At 34.5% G+C, this 21,569-nt stretch overlaps 1 protein-coding gene across 2 annotated transcripts in view; it reads right to left on the bottom strand.

Annotated features, from left to right (window-relative positions):
- The window catches only part of LOC138327530 (alpha-1,3-mannosyl-glycoprotein 4-beta-N-acetylglucosaminyltransferase C-like), a 45,482-nt gene extending 24,179 nt beyond the window's left edge, over positions 1–21,303 (bottom strand). The window contains exon 1 of one of the 2 annotated variants that reach the window (XM_069273699.1): positions 21,027–21,303. In XM_069273699.1, the coding sequence (XP_069129800.1) occupies positions 21,027–21,156 (130 nt within the window). In that variant the 5' untranslated portion in view covers positions 21,157–21,303. The remainder of the gene's footprint in view (positions 1–21,026) is intronic. The other variant, XM_069273696.1, reaches the window with a different exon arrangement.
- Between the last annotated feature and the right edge of the window lie 266 nt (positions 21,304–21,569).

Raw genomic sequence — 21,569 nt, 5'->3', positions numbered from 1 at the left:
CATGCAGAGCTTTATGACTAGAAGCGATTAAAAAATAACTCTCATTTCTCCTATTGGGCCCCGCCCCTCCTGCCACCGAGGGGTCAGAGTCAAAATTTATACATGCTCTGTTCTCCTCCCCAAGAGGATGTTTCTGTACAAATTTGGTTATAATCCATTGAGAACTCGCTAGTAGCGATTTAAAATATCTACCATAACTTTCTTATTGGGCCTCGCCCCTCCTGCCCCGGGGGTCAGAGCAAAAAATTATACAAACTCTGTTACCCTTCCACAGAGGAATTTCTTCGCCAAATTGGGTTGCAATTCATGCAGAACTTTATGACTTGTAGCAATTAAAGAATTTACCTCTCATTTCATCTACTGGGTCCGCCCGTCCTGCCCCAGTGGTTCAGGCCCAAAATTATACAAACTCTGTTCCCCTTCCCAAGAGGATATTTCTAGTCAAATGTCGATACAATCAATGCTAATTTAAATAATTTACCTTTAATTTTCCCTATTGGGCCCTCTGGGTCGGAGACTAAATTTATACAATTTATACGAATTCTGTTCCCCTTCCCCAGGGGATGTTTCTGGCCAAATTTGGTTACAATTCATGCTGAACTCTATGACAAGTAGCGATTTAAAAGATTTACCATAATTTTCTTATTGGGTCGCGCCCCTCTTGCCCCCCCCAGGTGGGGGTGTTAGAGTCAAAATTTAATTTATACAAACTCTGTTCCCCTTCCCCATAGGTTGTTTGTGGTCAATTTGGTTTCAATCCATGGAGAAACTCTATGACAAGTAGCGATTAAAAGAATAAACTTTGTTTCCCTATTGGATCCCGCCCCTCCTGGCCCCGGGTGGTCAGAGCCAAACTTATACAAACAAACTCTGTTCCCCTTCCCAAAAGGATATATCTGGCCAAATTTGGTTACAATCTATGTAGAACTCTATCACTAGTAGCGATTTAAATGAAATGTTGACGGACGGACGACGGACTCCAGTGAAGAGAAACTTAACACATATTAGATATATACTGAAGACTGTACTCTATAATTAGAGTATAACCTGTGAACAAACATTTAAAAGGCACAAATCTTCAGACAATATACATATATTGTGATGTCTTGTCATCCCGTTTTAATAGATGAGGTTTTAAGAAAGGCGAAAAGTTTTAGTAATTTCGGTTTCTTTCGTAATATGTCGATATTTCTTTATCATTTAAGTTTTCGTCTTTATATCACTGTTGTTGACCTATTTTTGTAGAAACGCCATGAACGATATAACCCGTGAAAATGAGGGCAGTGCGGCAGACACACCGAATGTAGTGACTGCTGTAATGGCTGCCTGGGGAAATAGAAAGAACATCTTTCTATCGCTTGACTGACAAAATGAGAACAAATCACGAGACAGACAAAACCAATAAGAACGAGCACGGAGATAAACTAGTATCTTCGCTAGGTGTCTATTAACAATGCTACATCGGGAAAGAAAGTATGGACTGATTGGCAATAACAATGGAAATATCTTCACGAAACCTGTTTTATTAAAGTGTATGTTTGTCACACATTAAGTGACTGTGACGAGAGATTTCATGCCAACACACTTACACACGTATAAATAATAAAAATACTTAAAGTACAGACTAAAACAAGATCTAGTACCTAAGTAATAACATACCTTAGATAGCAACAAGGAAAAACGTTTGTGTGGGATTAGGCATGACATTAGGTTCGGGATCAGCTTATGTTCAGGGTTTACGCAGAGTAAGGACAAAATCAAGGGATCATATATTTTACTTCACGTCATTTAATGTGAAAAAGGTTAAGATTATAATAATAGAATTAAAAATATTCACCATGACATAATTTTCATAAAAGATCTACCTGAAGCCATACTTATTTAAGGCATAATTCGAAACTTCGTTTTGACCATAGAAATAAGACATTCAACCTAAAACGACAGTAAAATTTAACCGCTTGACCTATTTACTTTACGATACCCGAGCGTCAATGGCAATGGAACTCGTTGGTGTATGACTGGATATGGCTCGTCAGGTACATGTAGTTGTTGTGTTGAAATGAAGATGTGACTCCAATATTGTGTCAACGTTTATTTTCTTGGTATCGTACATATTTACATATGCATATAATATACATTATATGTCGTGCCTGACATCGTGAGCCGAAAAGTGGCCACACACAAGTGTTTGTGACCCAGAGTGTGCCTGACCCCCGAGAATTGAGCGGTACAAACCCTATTTATAATGGTAGTATATTGCCTAATGACAGCAATTAATATCATACATGTAGATATTCATTGACAGGCATTACATGTAATTACATCATAACATTATGAGAGTGACAGCTAGGAAGCTACTTCAGACTGACCGGTCAGACAAGTATTAGACTGTTACATTTAATTGTTGGCCTGAGGACATACCCGCCAAGCCAACATTTAGCTTTCTCTAAATCAAATTTTCATATTCTGGGATCATTATATTACATTTGCCCTATACTCATATATGATTTCAAATTAGTTAAAATTTGATATCATATTGCTACAAGGACAATTAAATTTCATATTCTGGGATCGTTATACTAAAAACAATGATTGAATGTATACCGTGCAAAAAAGATTTTATCAAAACTAAAGATAACTGTACATATGTAAACCATTCTTTTGACATACAATGTAAATATTTAAATAAAACTCATTAAAATAAATTTTCATATACATGTACAATGTAACAGTGGTGTTTGGATTTACATATGTTAATGATATTGAGTGGTATGTAAATTCATAATGTTATTATTTTAAAAAAATATTCCAAAAAATCAAACTTCTGTACGACTTTTAAGTGTTCATGATATGCCGTTATCAGAAGGAAAAAAATAAAAATGAAATTGGAATTTCATTGTTGTTGTGTAAGTAATAAATGTAATGAATTATATGTGTTATGTTATAATAAGGTCGGAGCAACAACAATTAAATGTGTGTGTTATATCACAAAACTACTTCGCCTTTAACATAAAATGGTGAAGTTTCAAATTACATATTTTTCTCCATACATTCGTAAGTGGGAGAAACTTTTCATAAGTTTATAAAATATGTAAAATATGTATAAGAGTCAAACAGGTAAAGTACGATATTAAATGTTAAAAGAACTTCCATATGAATATTTAGTAATATACATATATATACAACAACAGCATAACCATTAAAAAGTACTCATAAGAAATGAATGCAACTTATATGAGTTTTTTTAGACAACATTTTATAACACTTAAAAACAAGTACTGTTCATATTAACAGAGTGTATCTTCCAGAATTACCATGGGACAAGGAAGTAATTCCAACCGTATGGACAAAAAAAATGTCAAATTTTCGAGGCGATCTGCCCCTTTATCAAGACATACAAAAAGAACACGATTACGTAATAGGATACGAACAGTCATGCAGGACAAATAAAGTAGACAAATATTGAACTATACAGCACAATGGAGCGCAATTTACTCTTCGGCAATTAGCAACCGAAGGCCGGATCTACCAAAATGTAGATATGCTGTTCGGCAGAACGCTAAAGTATGAGCGATGACTGGAAAGCGTGCCATGTGTGACTTCAAATGTGTGGCGAAATTTATATATAGTGCTCCATTGTGCTGTATAGTTCAATATTTGTCTACTTTATTTGTCCTACATTATTGTTCGTTTTGTATGTCTTGATAAAGGGACAGATCGCCTCGAAAATTTGACATTTTTTTTGTCCACACGGTTGGAATTATTTCCTTGTCCCATAATTACTATTTGAAGTAATTCGTATCCTACAGACTTACGTTTGATGGGATCCCGTGTCATCAAGAAAATCCTGTTGATATTACTTCTTTGACCCTTACCATAATTATCAAATATATATTTATAAGATATGTTTATTATTTGACCTATGGCACAATTTTTCATAAGTCTATAGGGCGAAAGCAGATATGTCTTAAGGCAGATGGCTGACCAACCATTACAAAATGTGTTTACTATAAGAAAAACTAATTTTAAATAACTAAAATTAATATACACAGTAATAATTTATAAAAATTGAAATCTCTTGATTTTATAAACTAAAGGATAATAATGGTTCGTAAGCATAAAAATCTCAATTATATACATGTACACTGTCAGTTATAAATCCATAGAGAGAAAAATCAGTTGTCCTGAACTACTACTGTTTAGTCTTGTGCTGTAGAAAAAATCACGTTAATCAGAAAAAAATATTGTTTGAATTGAAGTAATTATCGTCTTAAAACAAACCAATGAAATATCGCCTTGCAATCAAAGCTGATATACATTGTATTGTAATAAATAATGAAATGAAAATCATTTTGCAAAGAAAGTTCCATTGTTGTGTATTTGTGCATGTAAACGTTGAGAGAAACATAGAATCTTGCGTGTGCCCGGCATTAAACTGCATCGGGTATATTATAAGCATTGAAGTCACTATTTTTTAATTTCATCGGGTTATGAAGTAAATTTTGTGTGCAAACTTTAGTGAGATCACACAGTTTGCAAACAAAATTTCTTTCATACCCCGATGAAATTAAAAAATAGTGACTTCAATGCTTAAATAATAAAATTGTAAGTGTAATAATATGAAAAACACTGAAAACGATTGGCATTCAACAATAGGCATTTTATCAGTATCTTATAATATAAAAAAACACACTTGAAAGTTATATAACTTTAATATATACAAATATATTTAAAAAAAAATACATATACATAATTTGACATTGGCAATCATTTTCACGAGGAATAATGCACTAATATGTTTCTTTCGAATAAAATTGTTGTATACGTCAAGGTCTCACTTATAAATCCTTGTATACGTATACGTATGGCACGTGGTATATACACGACGGAAATCACTAGTCTTTCGTAAAGGTCTTTCGTAATTACTGTATCCCGATAATGGATATAAAGTTCACCATACGGTTTACATGCATTGCCGGTAATTTTAAGAAGAGGTCTTCAAATATTTGAACAAATTATATGAGACGTTCAATGTAAAAATACATAAACATTTATGAAATTTAAGTCCACAATATAAATTTTGGACCACAAAATATGTAAAATTAATGAAAAACAGTCTTGTGCCATTCTTTTATAATTCATTATTATTTGTTTATTCTTAATTTCATATTACTATTATTCTGCAAATATGTTTCTGTCGTTATTTGGGTAATTCTTTCTTTCTTTGGTGTATCACCATCCGTCAATATTGACGATTTTAGGTGAGGTGATCGGCTCAGTGGCGTGGGGGAAGGGGTTATATACAGTGCATTTTTTTTCTCTTCTGGTGCTGGAATAGATAAAAGTAGGTAGGTTAAAAACATGATAAAAAAGAGGTGTTTATTTGTGAGTGGGGGCTTCAAGGGCTACGTTGTTTATGTTTGCCTTGAAGCCCTCCAGTGTAGTGTTTTGTACTGTTGCCACAGGGAGGAGATTCCAGTGTGTGATGGTGTGTGGGGAAAAAGGAGTACTTAAATGTATCCTTTGTGGCTGCGATGTGTCTGTATGCATAGGGATGTGTGTGTCTAGTGCGGGTGTCTACAGGTGTTAGGTATTGTTCTGGGTTGATGGCAACGAGATGGTGTGTGATTTTATATAGGAGGATGAGTCGTGATTGTAGACGGCGTGTTTGTAGTGTTGGCCATTGGAGTGTGTATAACATGTCTGAGACTGAAGAAGTGTTATGATATCTGTTGTGTACATATCTTGCTGCTCTGCGTTGAGTTTTTTCTATTTGTTGTATTTGGCCAGTATTGTGTGGGTCCCAGATAGAGGAGCAGTACTCTAGTTTGGGTCTAACAAGTGCTTTGTATGCGTGTTCTTTTATGTGTGGTGAATTGATTGTGAGGTTTCGTTTTAGGAAACCTAGTGTTCTGTTTGCATTTGCGGTGATGTTGTTAATGTGTTTTAGTCCAGCGGATTCGTGAAAATATTGTGCACATTTTGATAAAAGCATGAAACAAATATACTTAAGCATATAGGAAACAAAATAAGGACCCGGGCCACCTCAGATTTTTTCTAAATATAGAAATGGCAGCCATTTTCCAAGATGGCCGCCAATTTATAAGAAAAATCACTATATCTCCTATATATGACGATTTTTGTTGGACTTTGACATATTTAGTGGTATTTTTACTGAAGTGTTTCAGCCATTTGAATAAGATCATAAATTTATGCTTTTAATCCCATAAGTTGACTTATGGCGTTATAAAAGACATTTTCCAAGATGGCCGCCAATTTATAAGAAAAATTACTATATCTCCTACATATGACTATTTTTTGTTGGACTTTGACATATTTTGTGGTATTTTTACTGAAGTGTTTCAGCAATTTGAATTAGATCATAAATTGATGCTTTTAATCCCCATAAGTCCATAAGTTGACTTATGGGGTTATAAAAGACATTTTCCAAGATTGCCGCCGATTTATAAGAAATATCACTATATCTCCTATATATGACTATTTTTGTTGGACTTTGACATATTTAGTGGTATTTTTACTGAAGTGTTTCAGCCATTTGAATAAGATCATAAATTTATGCTTTTAATCCCATAAGTTGACTTATGGCGTTATAAAAGACATTTTCCAAGATTGCCGCCGATTTATAAGAAATATCACTATATCTCCTATTTATGACTATTTTTGTTGGACTTTGACATATTTAGTGGTATTTTTACTGAAGCATTTCAGCAATTTGAAATAGATAATAAAATAATGCTTTTAATCCCAATAAGTTGACTTATGGCAATATAAAAGACATTTTCCAAGATGGTCGCCAATTTATAAAGAATAAGGAAACATCATTATATCTTCTGTAATTGAGAATATGTGTGCTGTACCTTGACACATTTGATATTAATTTTACTAATGGACATACGCATTTATTTAAGTACATGGCAGTCTCTAATTGACATTTTCCAAGATGGCCACTAGTTTATAAAAAAAAAATGAAACTGTTATATATATATCTATTAAAGTTTAATATCCTTCAAATATATCTATATATACTAAAGATTTAATATCCAAAACTTGGGAATTGATATTTGCAAAACTTCGGAAGTGAGATTTTCATGAATGATATGAATGTTCAATATATTTCAATCTTTTAACTAGCCTCCCGAGGAGGGGGGATAGTTATCTGTAACATGTAACACCTGACATTGAATTCTACATTAACATAGTATTATAAGTGTTGTGATGGGTAGGAACAATCATTAAAGGAAGAAAATGCTGAATTTTGATAACTTCAAGAAGTTCAATGGTTCGAAATACTAGATTAAGGTTTTGTTGCATGTTGTGAAAGGCTATACATGCATTATCTAAACAATGATATGGATTTCAACACAGATATTGGATTATAAGTATTGTTTTTGGTATGGGCAAATATAAAAAGGTAAAAAGTAGAATTTTGAGAATTTCAAGATGCTCATGGGGCCAATCTGTACTTTACTTTTCCTCACCAACTGACATTGATTTCTGCATTGGTATATGGTCTTAGGATTACATTATATGTTGTTCTGGATATAGGCAATCATTTTAGGGATAAAACATATTATTTTTAGAACTCTGAAACTAAGCATGAGATAGCACCCACATTGCAATGGTAGCTTCCTTATAGGGTGGGGATTCAAAATTGTACAAATGATGGGGCTGACCCCCTGGGGGCCTGAAGGGCGGGGTCAAAAGGGCTCAATTTGGCTATTTCCATATAAATGACTTCTTTTCTACAACTAAGCATGGGAGAGCACTCATAATGCAATTGTAGCATCCTTATAAGTTGGGGATTTGAAATTGTACAGATGATAGGGCTGACCCCCGGGGACCAAAAAAGTCAATTAGGCTACTATTTTCATTTAAATTACTTTCTCTCTGAACCTATGTATTGGATAGCATATTTGTATCTTATCTAAATCATCATTATATGGTTGTGATTCAAAATTGAACAAATTTTAGAGTTAATTTTGCTAATTTTCTAATTGTTAGAGTCTTTGTGATAATTACTTAAAAAAAAACCAAGGTGAGCGATACAGGCCTTTCTTCTTGTATAGTGGAATTCTTGCACTTTTTATAACCAGTCGTCCCACTACCTTTATGCTGAGTGCTAAGCAGGAGTAGAAACTACCACTCTTATAGACGTTGGCGTGTCTCGGCCAGGGGACAGAACCCATAGCCTACCTCATAGGGGCGAGCGCTCAACAGAAGGCCAAAAGTGGTGGTGGTGTCAAGGGAGATGTTAGAAAGAAAAAAGATAAGATCCTAAATTGAGCCGCCTTTTACGATCGTGCAATAGTTTGTTTGTTTCATTAATTAACGTCCTATTAACAACTATGGTCATATAAGGACGGCCTACCATGTATGCGGTGTGTTGCGTGTATGTTGTGCGAGATGCACGTTTTGGGAGACTGCGGTATATTCATGTTGTGTCTTCTTGTATAGTGGAACTCTTGCCCTTTTTATAGTGCTATATCACTGAAGCATGCCGCCGAAGACACCAAGCAACACACTCCACCTACAGGACGTTGGAAACCTCCGCCTGCTATTTAATTTTATTTGGAAAAAAGATGGTGAAATTTTATTAAAAAAATGTATGATTTTTCTCCAGTAATAAGTCATTCTCTGAGAAGGGTATGCTGTCTGTACCGATACATTCCATTGCTTGTTCTAAAAATGGATTATCCATACGACAGATCACACCTGCAAATGTCTTGACATCTTTTAAGTAGAAAAGCCGATAATGTGTTGTCTTTTCGTCGGATTTTTGGTCTTTTTCAGTTTTTAAATTAATATACATGTTCCTATGATTCAGCTACTGCCTTTCCCGTTAGGTAATGCTAATTACTACTAGGTATTTCTAATGAGCCTTATATATGAATAAAGCATATAATTGCCTTTGTTATGTCTTCACACTAGATTTTCATGTCTAAGATTTTCTTCACTGAAAGATGCACTGTCAAAGACCCAAAAAACTTCAAATGGGAAAACCAGTCGTCCAATTCACTTTATGATGTGTGCTAAGCAAGAGCAGAAATATCGTTTATATCGACTATGGTTGAATCTTCCAATGACACCAATATGTCGCATAAATAAAGAAAAATTAGTAAATAGTGTAATCTTCAGAAATGATGCAACATAAATTATCACAAATAATCATCACATGCTCTTATGATATGAAAAGTTGCATTTCTTATCTACACAATAGGTAGTGTAAGTTTTTTTTTATTATTTCAGTTAGGAAAGCATTGCGCAGAGAATAACTTTTTGGTAATGAGTCTACCTTCAAAGCAGGAACAACACTTGCCTGAACGATGACATATTTTAATAAAACAATGTATTAAAAATTAAAAGCTAATTTGAATTATAGTAAAAATCACAAGCTTATATGAATTAGATTAATTATCTACATATCACAAATGAATTCCGATACTCCTGTAATAAGCAAAATGAGTGTGGCGGCCATATTGGAAAAATGGCCGCCATGACGTCATAGGTTATTTTTGGAAATGACTCAGGTTCTAAAAAGTTTCCTTTGTTGGTATATTTGATGTCCAATCAAATTAATTATAATTAAATCTTTAAATAAATTTTGATAACTATAACTTGATGCTGTTGGAATGTACAGTAATAAGTAATAAGTGTGGCGGCAATATTACATAAGCAAAATGAGTGTAGCGGCCATATTGGAAAATGGCCGATATGACGCCATATGCTATTTTTGGAAATGGTTTAGATTCTAAAAAGTTTTGTTTGGTTGTATTCTTAATGTCAAATCAAAATAAAATAATTAAATCTTAAATGAATTTTGATTACTATGATTTGATGCTGTTGGAATGTATAGTAATAAGTTATATGTGTGGCGGCTATATTGGAAAATGGCCGCCATGACGTCATTGGTTATTTTTGGAAATTGCCTGGGTCCTCAAAAGTTTCATTTGGTTGTATTCTTGATGTCAAATCAAATTAATTATATTTAAATCTTGTCGGGGTGAAATTGCATTAGCCAGTCGTGTTCCCATTGTCCTGCATTGTCAAGGTCGTGTTGTAGTTTCTGTGTGTTTTCTTGTTTGTGTATGGTCTTGTAAATGATACTATCGTTTGCGAAAAGTCTAAGGGTGCTGTGTTTCATATATTCATGTAGGTCGTTGATATATATTAAGAAAAGTATGGAGCCCAGACAGGTTCCTTGAGGGACTCCGGATGTTACTGGTATTTTGTGTGAGTGTTTGCCCTCAAGTATTACTGTCTGGGTGCGATGTGAAAGAAAATCTGTTATCCATGCATGTGTGTTACCTGTGATGCCGTAGTATTTGAGTTTGTACTGAAGGCGTTTGTGTGGTACTTTGTCAAAGGCTTTTGCAAAGTCCATGATTATGATGTCTGTCTGCGTGTTGTTGTTGTGGTTTTGTGAGAGGTCGTGTATGAATGTGGCCAGTTGGGTTTCGCACGATCTGGAAGGTCTAAAGCCGTGTTGTTTGTCGTAAAGTATGTTGTTGTTTTCCAGATGTGACATGGTGGCGCTGGTGATTATATGTTCCATTAATTTGCATGTGATGCATGTGAGTGATAAAGGTCTGTATTTTGCGGGATTGTATTTGTACGTGGTACATATATGTTATCGTACATATTCAAACACGATTTGTGAAGGAATATGATATCCAAATAACGCTGACTGTTACAGTACACATTTCAAATTATTCAGAATAGAATTAATGAGGCATATAGACAAGAGGTTATTAACAATGTATTTACTGTAATACAACACATGGTATACTGTACAAACATTCAATTGATAATTTTTGTTATAATTTTATTTTACAAATTAACCTATTGTATATGTTGTGATTTAAATGAACTTATTTGGTGATAAATATCACTAAATTACAATGTCCATTTTACAATGTTTTACGCCAAATGTATATTAAGAAATAATAATACAGAAGACCACTTTTTTAAAATATATTAAGTGTTAACAACGTTAAAGAATTACAAAATTCTGGTAAATTTATCCAAGGATTTACAAGTAACAACACTAAGGACTTAGATGAACACACTATAAATCCTTGATTTATCTATTTTGCTTTTAAGGAAAGGTGAGAAAGGTGAAAAAGATGAGACATTTGCTGAAAATTTAAAATCCATGGTATATGTATCACTTTCCGTCTCTTTTGTAATATATAAATTGTATATTTGACAAGTTGTAACTTGCACTTATTGACCGTGAACGGTATAAAATGAATTGAAATACATTGTAACTCCCCTTTTAGAAGCCCGTCGGACCATGACCGAGACTGGGCGATTATATATGTTAATTAATTAGTGTCACCTGATCACACCAAGCGGCAACGGCTAGACCGGAGCTCTGCAAATAACACGTGTTTTACCTGAGTTGTTACGGTGTGTTCTTGTTTCTCCCACTTTTTATAATAACATAGGTGCAGTTATGTTGTGACAGCAGTTATAGTCTGCTTCACATATCCCTTACCTGGATTTTACCTTTGTTCTCCCACATTACCCGGATTTTACCTGTGTTTTCCCACATTACCTGGATTTTACACATTGTTTAAAGTTATCTAATTATTTAAACAATATTTACATATCATATACCATTTTCATCAGCTAAGTCTATAGAAGACAGTGATACTATATATAAGGAGATGTCTTACAGTTTTGAATTTTAAATCAGAGAATATATAGAGATGTTTTATTTGAATTAATACATATTAGAGAATTACATTATAGGACCTTATTTTTATTATGATGGCAATATATTTTATTTATATATTTAATTATGTGCATAATACAATAATGTGCGATTGATTTAATTATTTGATTACTCTGACCTAATTTGGCTTGTTCTCACTGCTACTTATGTTAATTAACACCTGATGGTTTGGGTCCATCAACTGAATACTTAATTGATGAGTGAAGAATCAGTAATTTAAATAATTAGCATACATGTAGTCTGTAAGGACATCAGAGAGGTTGACTTTCACAGTTCTCTATCAACCACTAACATGGCAAACGCACAGATTCAAGTGAAATTTCTTAGAAATAAATTTGGAAGACAGAACATTGCTTATAATGGTAACATCCACTGTGTGAAGAACAACAGAGGAGAGATGCACCATACCCGACTACCCCGCCATACTGAACTGAACCTCCAACTCAACCCGACTACTGTTTTCCTGGACTTCGAGACCGCTGCCCAGAATGCCATTCGCTCCGTATTCCCAGCAGCCACACTGAAGGGATGTTTTTTTCATTTCACGCAGTGTATTTGGAGGAAAGCCCAGCAAACCGGACTTCAACAACTCTACGCCGACAACGACGACATCAGACGACTGTTACGGCGAGCCGCAGCCCTACCCCCTAGTCCCTTTAAACCATATAGAAGATGTCTGGTTCCACGCACTCAACGACCTTGAAAATGCTGGTGTACCACACGACACCACCGCATTCACCGACTACGTCATTACACAGTGGATAGAGCGCGACCAACCACTCTGGAACCACTTTGAGACCAAGGGCCCTCGAATAACAAACCATGTAGAAGGATGGTACAACAAACTCAAGAAGAAGGTTGAACACTCCCACCCAAATATCTACAGCATCATCCGTGTGTTCTAGGTTTCATATGTTGTACATGTGTGTATATATATATTTACACTTGCTAGACTTGGTCACTATACGCTAATACTAGCCGATTTTGTTTACCATAACTGCATGGTAACATTGAACTTTGAACTTGCGTATGAAAATGTTCTGTGCAACGTAAAAGGACTACTTTTTTTAAAAGAAACACATGACTTTGTTTACATTTTGACGCAACATTACGTGTATATTGTTGTTTTTCATAGAAATTTGGAAAAATGTAAACAATATATACATGTTTTATATCTATATATGATTCAAACAATTTTTAAATTAACAATTGTATAAAGAAACGGAAAAATATCCCGACAGGGGGGACGTGCTTTCATTTGTAAACATTACCTCTGTGCCTATGTTCGTCCTACGATCGGTCAGTTATAAACATATCCTCTTGTCTTTGTTCTTTGAGAATTTAATCATGTGTATTATAAAACATGCACCGCTAATAATCCACGTGTTGACAGTTACGCGTCACCACAAATACATTGTATCCATCGAACACAAGTGAATTTGTTTCATCTATCGATGGCGATATGGATCTAAGCGTAGATTATATAATCACATGGCTCCCAAGGATGTAATATCGTCAAGTCAGACGACATCTCAAACACATTGAGCTACTTGAAATCGGTGTTTTAACAACTTCGGCAAACTCAAGTGTGTAAGCGTGCGTCAGCTTCGCCTCGCTGCACAATAACGGTCACCGAGTTCACACATGTGGCCGTGTACAAATTCTTTATGTTATTACGCTAAATATTTACTTTTAGCAAAATTGAGTATATATTTAAAGTTCTGATCTGATTAAATAAAATTGTCTCTGAAATTTACTTTGTTGTCATGTTTATTTTACACTAAAATATTGAACTTTTTTTGTCGTCGCGGATGAATAATTCTACCTTACGTGAAGCGTCATCATTCGCTGTTCCATTGAGAAAGCTCCTCCCACTTTTCGCTCCATACAAGCATGGTTAACATAAAAACGAAATCCAATCCCTATATGTGTGTGTTTTAATTTAATTAATTATCCCTCATTAATGTTTAAGTTTCATATGTTGTACATATATGTTTTGAAATTAATTAATTATATCTCATTAATGTTAAGTGTAGTGCTTTAAGTTTCATATGTTGTACATACAAACGTTTTAATTTTAATTAATAATCTCTCATTAATGTTTAAGTGTAGTGCTTTAAGTTTCATATGTTGTACATATATGTTTTGAAATTAATTAATTATATCTCATTAATGTTTAAGTGTAGTGCTTTAAGTTTCATATGTTGTACATATAAACGTTTTAATTTTAATTAATAATCTCTCATTAATGTTAAAGTGTAGTGCTTTAAGTTTCATATGTTGTATATATTTAAATGTTTTAATTTTAATTGATTATCTCTTAACAATTAATGTTTTATTACATTTCACATTTTAAGATGGTGTGATAAAATATGAAAACATTTGAAATGGGAATAAAATGCAGAATAGGTATATTCACAGTTAATAGAATTGTGACTATTTGTAAAATTACAGGTAAAAAATCTACCTGTAAGTCAGTACTTTATCAGAACAGACTATAATTGGTGTGCCATTGTTCTCCAGTGTTTGTATAATTCCTTTCATCTCGAAAAAGTGGGAGAAAGAGGAACAAACCGTTGTTATGTACCTGACTCACTGTACCGTAACGGATAGTTGGTATTTCTACGTGTAGAAATTTTAGATCGTGATATATTAGTTAGTTTCAAATGACTGGATCGTATTTTAATTTATCCTGCAACTGTCCCACATACTGACCGATAACTACTGCCGGATAAACTTGTGCTTTATCCGTCAATACGATATGCTTTATCCGTCAATACGATCACGTGAATTTGTTCCATATCTGACGGCACTTTTTCTAACTTGACCCAGAACTTGAACCTTCCGGTGAATGAAACGTCATTCAGTCCCGCTAAAACGTGACGTCACATTCACCGAAATGACGTCATTTTTACGATATCGAGAATCTCGTATGGCGGTGCCGTCTTTTTCTTGGCTCATGACAAAGGTATGTATTGTTAAGTAATTCTTTAATGGGTATTTATTGTTATTTGAGTATTTTCATTTCCTTTCAGTGATATATCACACTGAATAGAATTACGGTGATTGTTTGTGAATGCGCTTATTTATTTCCCACGGCAGTAAAAAAGGAGTGCACTCTCATTCGGTAAAGTGAATGAATCTTTACCTCCGCATCAAAGAATCGTCTCGCTTTGAGCGAAACATAGTAAGGAACTGTCAATTTGCTTTCGTTTTGAATGCCATAATGGTTGCAGGATAAACATCGTCATCTCGGCTTTTCTAAGTCTCGCACCAAAATAAACCTTGTATTGTAAGATACTATATTAATTGAGTTTACATTTGATTGATTTTCAATGTAACCTGACATTATAAAATGAAAGAAAATGATACCATTTAAACTTAAAATTACATCCAGCAATAGTGTCTAACTTTAAAACATACAACATGGCAAGTATATTCTATTTATAACGTATTTGTTACGCTAACGGCCCCCAAATTTCGGAAGTCCGTGTCGGTGTCGGTGTCCGTATTCCGTGTCGGGCAAAATGAAAGATGTCTAATGAGATAGCTAACCACCCTATTGTTCTCAAGACATACTGGTTGTTCAAATTTACATTTCAAACTGCATTTTAACCATGCCCGCAAAACAAACCAGGCGTTTTAATATATATTGTGTATAAAAATGTATTCGTGAAGGTAAAAAAGTAATTCCTTTAAGGTCAGAGCATAAACGATTAACATTTGAACAAAAATAGGTTTTTAATCGTGTATATATGTGTCTAATTAACACAAAATAACATCAAATAAGTTTGCCTCACGTGCATGCGCAATCAGTACTTCATTCCACAGAGTGTCAAGCATTTTTTTCGGGATGCAATTAATTATTTTTAATATTTTTATCTTGAAATAAAATTAGAAGCTCAAACTTTTCAATGGTGGTAATGGTGCAAAGTAAGTAAGTTTTGTAACTGAAGAAAAATACTGTTTTTGATAGAGAAAAAATACCATTTTTCAGCGGTTGAGTATCTTTAATATTGCTGGTATTTAGAATAAGGAGGTTTTAAATAAGTAAAAAACGGGAATATAGTAAAACTAAACAACCCGCAAATCATAGCCGCTCCACAGTATACTAATCATGTCTTTCAAAACTTTATTATTATAACAAAATGCATCCTTTAAAATGAAATTCCTGCTGTTAACTTTTGATTTCGTTATTCCAATGAACAAGGATAAGTAATTCGATTATAGGAACCACAAGTTTAAGCAAAATAGTACACCTTCTGGAGGTGTTGAATGAGAAAGTTTATTGAAAAGAATAAAAAGTCGGAATTAACGCATATGATTGATGGACTTCAATGAATGAACCTGGATAATTAGCAATTAAACCTAATATAAACGCAGTCAGTAGATAGTGTATTCTAGTCAATTATTATTAAAATGACTTACTCGCGTTGTTTAAAATACAGATCTGCAATCTGCTAGCTATAGGTAATAGGATGGCACTAACAACTTTTCAACTTTTTGTAAGTTAGTTATTTCCAAAGGCTATTTTCGTTCAGCGAGATTATAGTAAGCAAATTCTGGACGTAATATCAGTCATTCTTGAATGCACAAACATTCAAGTGTTATAATTAGGAAATGAGGTTCTGTATTTAAACATTCACAGGGTGTATTTACCGAACAGAAAGTTATTTGGACGTATGATATATGTGGTAACAAAGAAATAAACAACAACACGAAAACATAGAGATAACTGTAGTCAATTGTAAACATGAAATAAATAGTACAGACTACGTATCTTATTTATTAGTCATGTTAGAGGTATCTATGTCGTACTTATCTAATATTACAAATCCAGGTCAAATGTAGATAAAATTACATCTCGAATAGTAACTTGATTACCGCAGCGGAGCCACATGTACTACATGTATAAGAATTACTGAATAACTAGATAGTTTAAATCGGAAAATGAAGATTTGTAATCTATCTTAAGTATTCAACATCTGTTACCATAATCATTTTTTTCAGTTTCAGATGAACCGCATTAATTGACGACCCCATTAAGTGTTCTTGATCTGTTTTGGGAGCACGACATAATAAGCAATAACGGCTTGACTTTAACAGTATATCTAGACATATATTTATTCATTTTTATCTTCTGCTGCTCAGCACACTGCTCAAATCAGCATGACCGAGTACGATGACCTTATCAGCTGTACACCCCGGTGTAATAGTGTTTAAGCAGTGAAGTCACTATTTTTTAATTTCATCGGGGTATGAAAGAAATTTTGTTTGCAAACTGTGTAAATCCGCGTAGCGTATTCTCACAAAAGTTTGCAAACAAAATTTATTTCATAGCCCGATGACATTAAAAATAGTGACTTCAATGCTTATGATTAATTTTCCAGGCTACTTTATAAAAGGAAATACGTTTACACGTACGATTCCATTGATTTTTTGTTCCAAATCAATACGCAACGTCAATGTTTCTATTGTGACGTCACAATAACGTCGGGTTTCCGCGTCATTCTCGGATTTTTTTTTTCATCGTGGAATGAAAAAAATGAATAGGCCAAAGTATGAGCCAAAACTGAGTCATCTGATAAAAGTTATTGAAACTATTGGTACTTGGATCATCTGCCTTGAGAGACATATCGCAGTCTACCAACGGTCGTATCTGCCGTAACATCAGTCGTCAAGTTTTGCGCATTGCCAGACATTGTCGGATGGATTTGAGACATTCGCTTTCACCTTAACAACAGGGGTTTGATTCCCATATAATATAATTATGTTCATATCTTTCAAGATTACATAATGTCTGGGATCAGATGACGTGGGTTTCCTCCAGACACTCCAGCTTTCCCTCACTCTAAGACCCCTTCATGTAATTACATACGGGCGATCCAAAGATATTTGTTTATGTTGACTTATTTCGCAATCGTTGTTAAGTAGACCAAAATAACATTTAAATCGTGATTAGTTTGATACTAGGCGTATACTGCTGACAGTTTCTTTAGTATGTTTCATTGAATTATGATCATGTAGGTTAGCGATCCGCGTAACTGTCGTCTCCCGCAAACCAGACATGCTGAGTCTTCTACCTAGGATATATTTTCTTCCCTGTTAGCTATAGGTCCTTATCCCATTACCTTTCCATGACAGTAAATCCGATCAGAGCTTTGTAAGTAAATGAATAAATCTTTGCTGCATGTCACGAATTTGAATCATATCTGCAACAACGCTTTACTGACATTGCTGTGAGTAACAGATCTATCAAGTCACTCCAATGATCTTTCACTCGGTATTCATTGGATTTCCTTGTCCTTCCTTTTGCACGTTATCAAAAACGTATTTATGGTCTTTGATCGGCGACAGATTAATAAAAAATCCGATCATATACCATGCTATTAGATATTGAACTGTTCACTCTCCACTGGGAACTTCGATGGAACATTATCGATATTATAGGGATTACAATCCCTGTCGTAATATCCCCTATGAAATATATGATAGCAAAGCTGAAGGCTCTGTGTGCGATATCATATGAGACAAGTAGTTTGCTCATTTGATGTACATCAAAAGAATCGAATAACGGTACACTATGATTAACTATATGGCTTTGAATTTGGGTGTCACTGTCGTGAATACCAGTGATTGGTAACCCTGGGATATCGAGTATCGATGGAGCTGCTAAGGTTTTGAGGTGCCGAACAACGCATCATCAGTTGGTAATTAAGTAATGACACCATGGCATTGAAGGGGAGCTTCTTCCTGAAAACAATACCAGTGGAACTATATACTACCAGAATTAGCAGCAAAACCAACACTTTCTTCTTTCAAATCTTCTGTTTGTAGTATCAGTAATTACCAATATCATGGATCCCATTCTACACACACACCCAACCTTGCACAAGTCTTCGTCCTTCACGAACTTTGTACTGCTAGAAGAAGAAGATTGCTTATGAATTTTCTCATTGAATACCTTTCGTTTAGATCTGAACAATAGGTTGTATTGGTTTAGTTTTATCAATTTAACGTCCTATTAACAGCCCGGGTCATTTAAGGACGTGTTAGGTTTGTTGTTGGAGGAAAGTCTGAGTACCCGGAGAAAAATCATCGATCAGCGGTCTGTATCTTGCAACTGCCCATATTTGATTCGAACTCGCGACCCAGTGTTTGAGGGCTTGTGGTAATATGTCGGGACATATTAATCACTCGGTCACCGCGGCCTCGCATAGGTTGTAAACCAGAGAGAGTATCTCCTACTTGTTTTGATGAACAAGAAAAGCCTATCTGCAGAATGCAAGTACCAATGTAATAGAATTAGGTTTGCCTTTTTTCAACCTTTTAGTGGAAAAGAGGTTCAGTATCAAGACAGAAAAACCCTCTTCATCTCTAAAAGATCTTTTGGACTTATTTACATTTATCTTTCTAACGTTTGATATCTAGTATTTTGAGAATGATGTTAGATAAATCGTCACACAGTAATGTCATTGTCCAACTGACTCTGTAGTGAAATATGAGCCCTGCGCATCGAAGGACAATATAAAATGTATCCGCTTTCTTATGCCTGTCCCTCCAGAAACGAGAACGAACTTACTCTCTATAAGAATGCGTAGATTGTGAATAGCGACTCCATTCACGTTTGAATTCCGTCGACCCAGACATTGTCAAACATGTGTACTCATGCTGAACAGAGAATAGACAGCATATGTCACGAACCTCTATGTTGATATCCACCCGCTTTATCAGCTATGATAAAGTCCACAAAATACTAGTTAAACATTTTAAATCTCCAAACTACATCACGCCCAGCTGTATAATGGTAGTGGTTAGAAGTATATAGGGCCACAGTTGGTATTCATCGAATAAGTTTTAACGGTGAGGAATTTAATCGGTGGTATGTTTCTTAAGAGGGGCGCACTGATTTAGAGAGTGTATCGGGGTATAAACGTGACAATTTACGTCATTCCAACTATAACGACAAAAAACTAATATCTTTGCTATTCTGCTAGGAATCCTTCCTGACGTGCATGAAATAAAAGCGACCGTGTTTGTAAAACGTATTGAGAACGATAAATATTCGCTATATCTTAATCAAGATTTGGTAAAAGAATAATATCTATACATTAATAATAATAGCAATAGTCATTATGGCCGCCAAACTTTATATCACAACATCGTATTTTAATAATGTTTATATAAATAAAGATTAAAATTAAAAATTAAAATGGCGAGAAAAATATTTTGCAAAATAATTAGCATTTTTATTGAACATGTATAGTTACATCTTTTCTGTTACATTCAGTCATCTGTACATGGATACGAGTAGCGTAAACATAGTGCAGTTCTGTATCTCCAGCAGTTTTCATTTTATATATTTTGTCTGGAGCTGAACTTACATGTAGATTAGAAAGCCCTAGTGAAACAAGCTCCGGAAACATGGTGTTATTCTCAGTAGTTTCCATTGCCATCTAGACAGAGCAATGGTATAGGTAGTTTAGGTCTCGATCTATGTTTAAATAGGTTTCGTTATAATATTTTTATTGATACTGTGGTATCTGTGTTTGGATAACGAAGATAACAGTATGTAGACCATCAAGTCTAGGTTAAAACATGTTCAACGTTAGGGAACACAGGCGTAAAACTAAAACATAAGCTTATTACATCAACAATTTAATGTCATTCACCATATTCTGTGAGGAATAAGAGCACTTACATTGATTACTACGGTAACTAATTACACCGAAATAACGACAGAGGCAACTTATACCTATATTTATCATTCGGCCATCTTGTAATTTTGACTAACTTACATTTGTATATCGTAATCACGACTTAAATATCTATCACAACCACATCTTCGTCGTTTCCTTATTAAGTGAAATTGAACCAAGATTTAACTGTTTCTCTAGATAAAACGGTATAAATACATATGTAGCCACACACTTGATTACTCTAATTGGCGTCCGTAAACTGAAGTGACTGAATGATTGAGATTTGGATGTGAACAATTGTTTTCAAACTGCCAAAAAAAAAACACCTTTATGTTGACATCAATCGAAGTGTCATGGTAGCATCGATAAGGAGTGCTTCTGTTCTCATAAAACTAGATTTTAAAGAAGCTAATGAGAACTGACTTGGAAGTGAACCAAACAAAAACTAGCGGACTAAAAACATAAAGTATAATAATCATTAGGCTAATAGAATTATCCATTTTAAACCGCTGTCTAAACATAAAACATAATGAATAATAATCTATGTCTTATTAAAGTTGTTTACTTACATGCTCTTTGACTGAATATACTCTTAAACTGAATCCAGACTCCGGTCACGGTAAAGAAACAAATGAAGGCGAAAGCAGAGAACAGATTTTTCCGAGACATAAGCATTTTTATCCAAAGTGTTCGCACCATGTGAATAGTCCGACGCTGGTTAAGTAAATGCACACAGAAATGGGATGGTATTTTGACTGTAACTCTGTGTCACTGACGTGTAGCTTACCTGCTCCCGCTGAACGGTTACGCTTGGTTAACGAGAGTGTCGGGCATTATGGACATGTCCTTCTGGTAAAATATCAATAATAGAATGTAAATTTATCAATAGGTGTCTTCGTTGCAACGTACAGGTAAGTGATATTTAACGAATGAGGATAGTGTTGTTCATTTTACAAAGGTCACATGTACGAACTGCTAAAGAAGAAATTGGGATCTAAGTGTTTTAGGCCATGGGCTAGGAGGGTCCCACATGCACCCCCCCCCCCAAACCTCCGAACCAATATTTTTCTGAACCCTTATGACCCACTGATCACAAATCAAAATGTTAACAT

The sequence above is a fragment of the Argopecten irradians genome, chromosome 7 (assembly GCF_041381155.1).
Source record: "Argopecten irradians isolate NY chromosome 7, Ai_NY, whole genome shotgun sequence".
NCBI lineage: Eukaryota > Metazoa > Mollusca > Bivalvia > Pectinida > Pectinidae > Argopecten > Argopecten irradians.
Note: the sequence above shows the minus strand (reverse complement) of the source record. Positions and strands in the feature narration are given on the sequence as shown.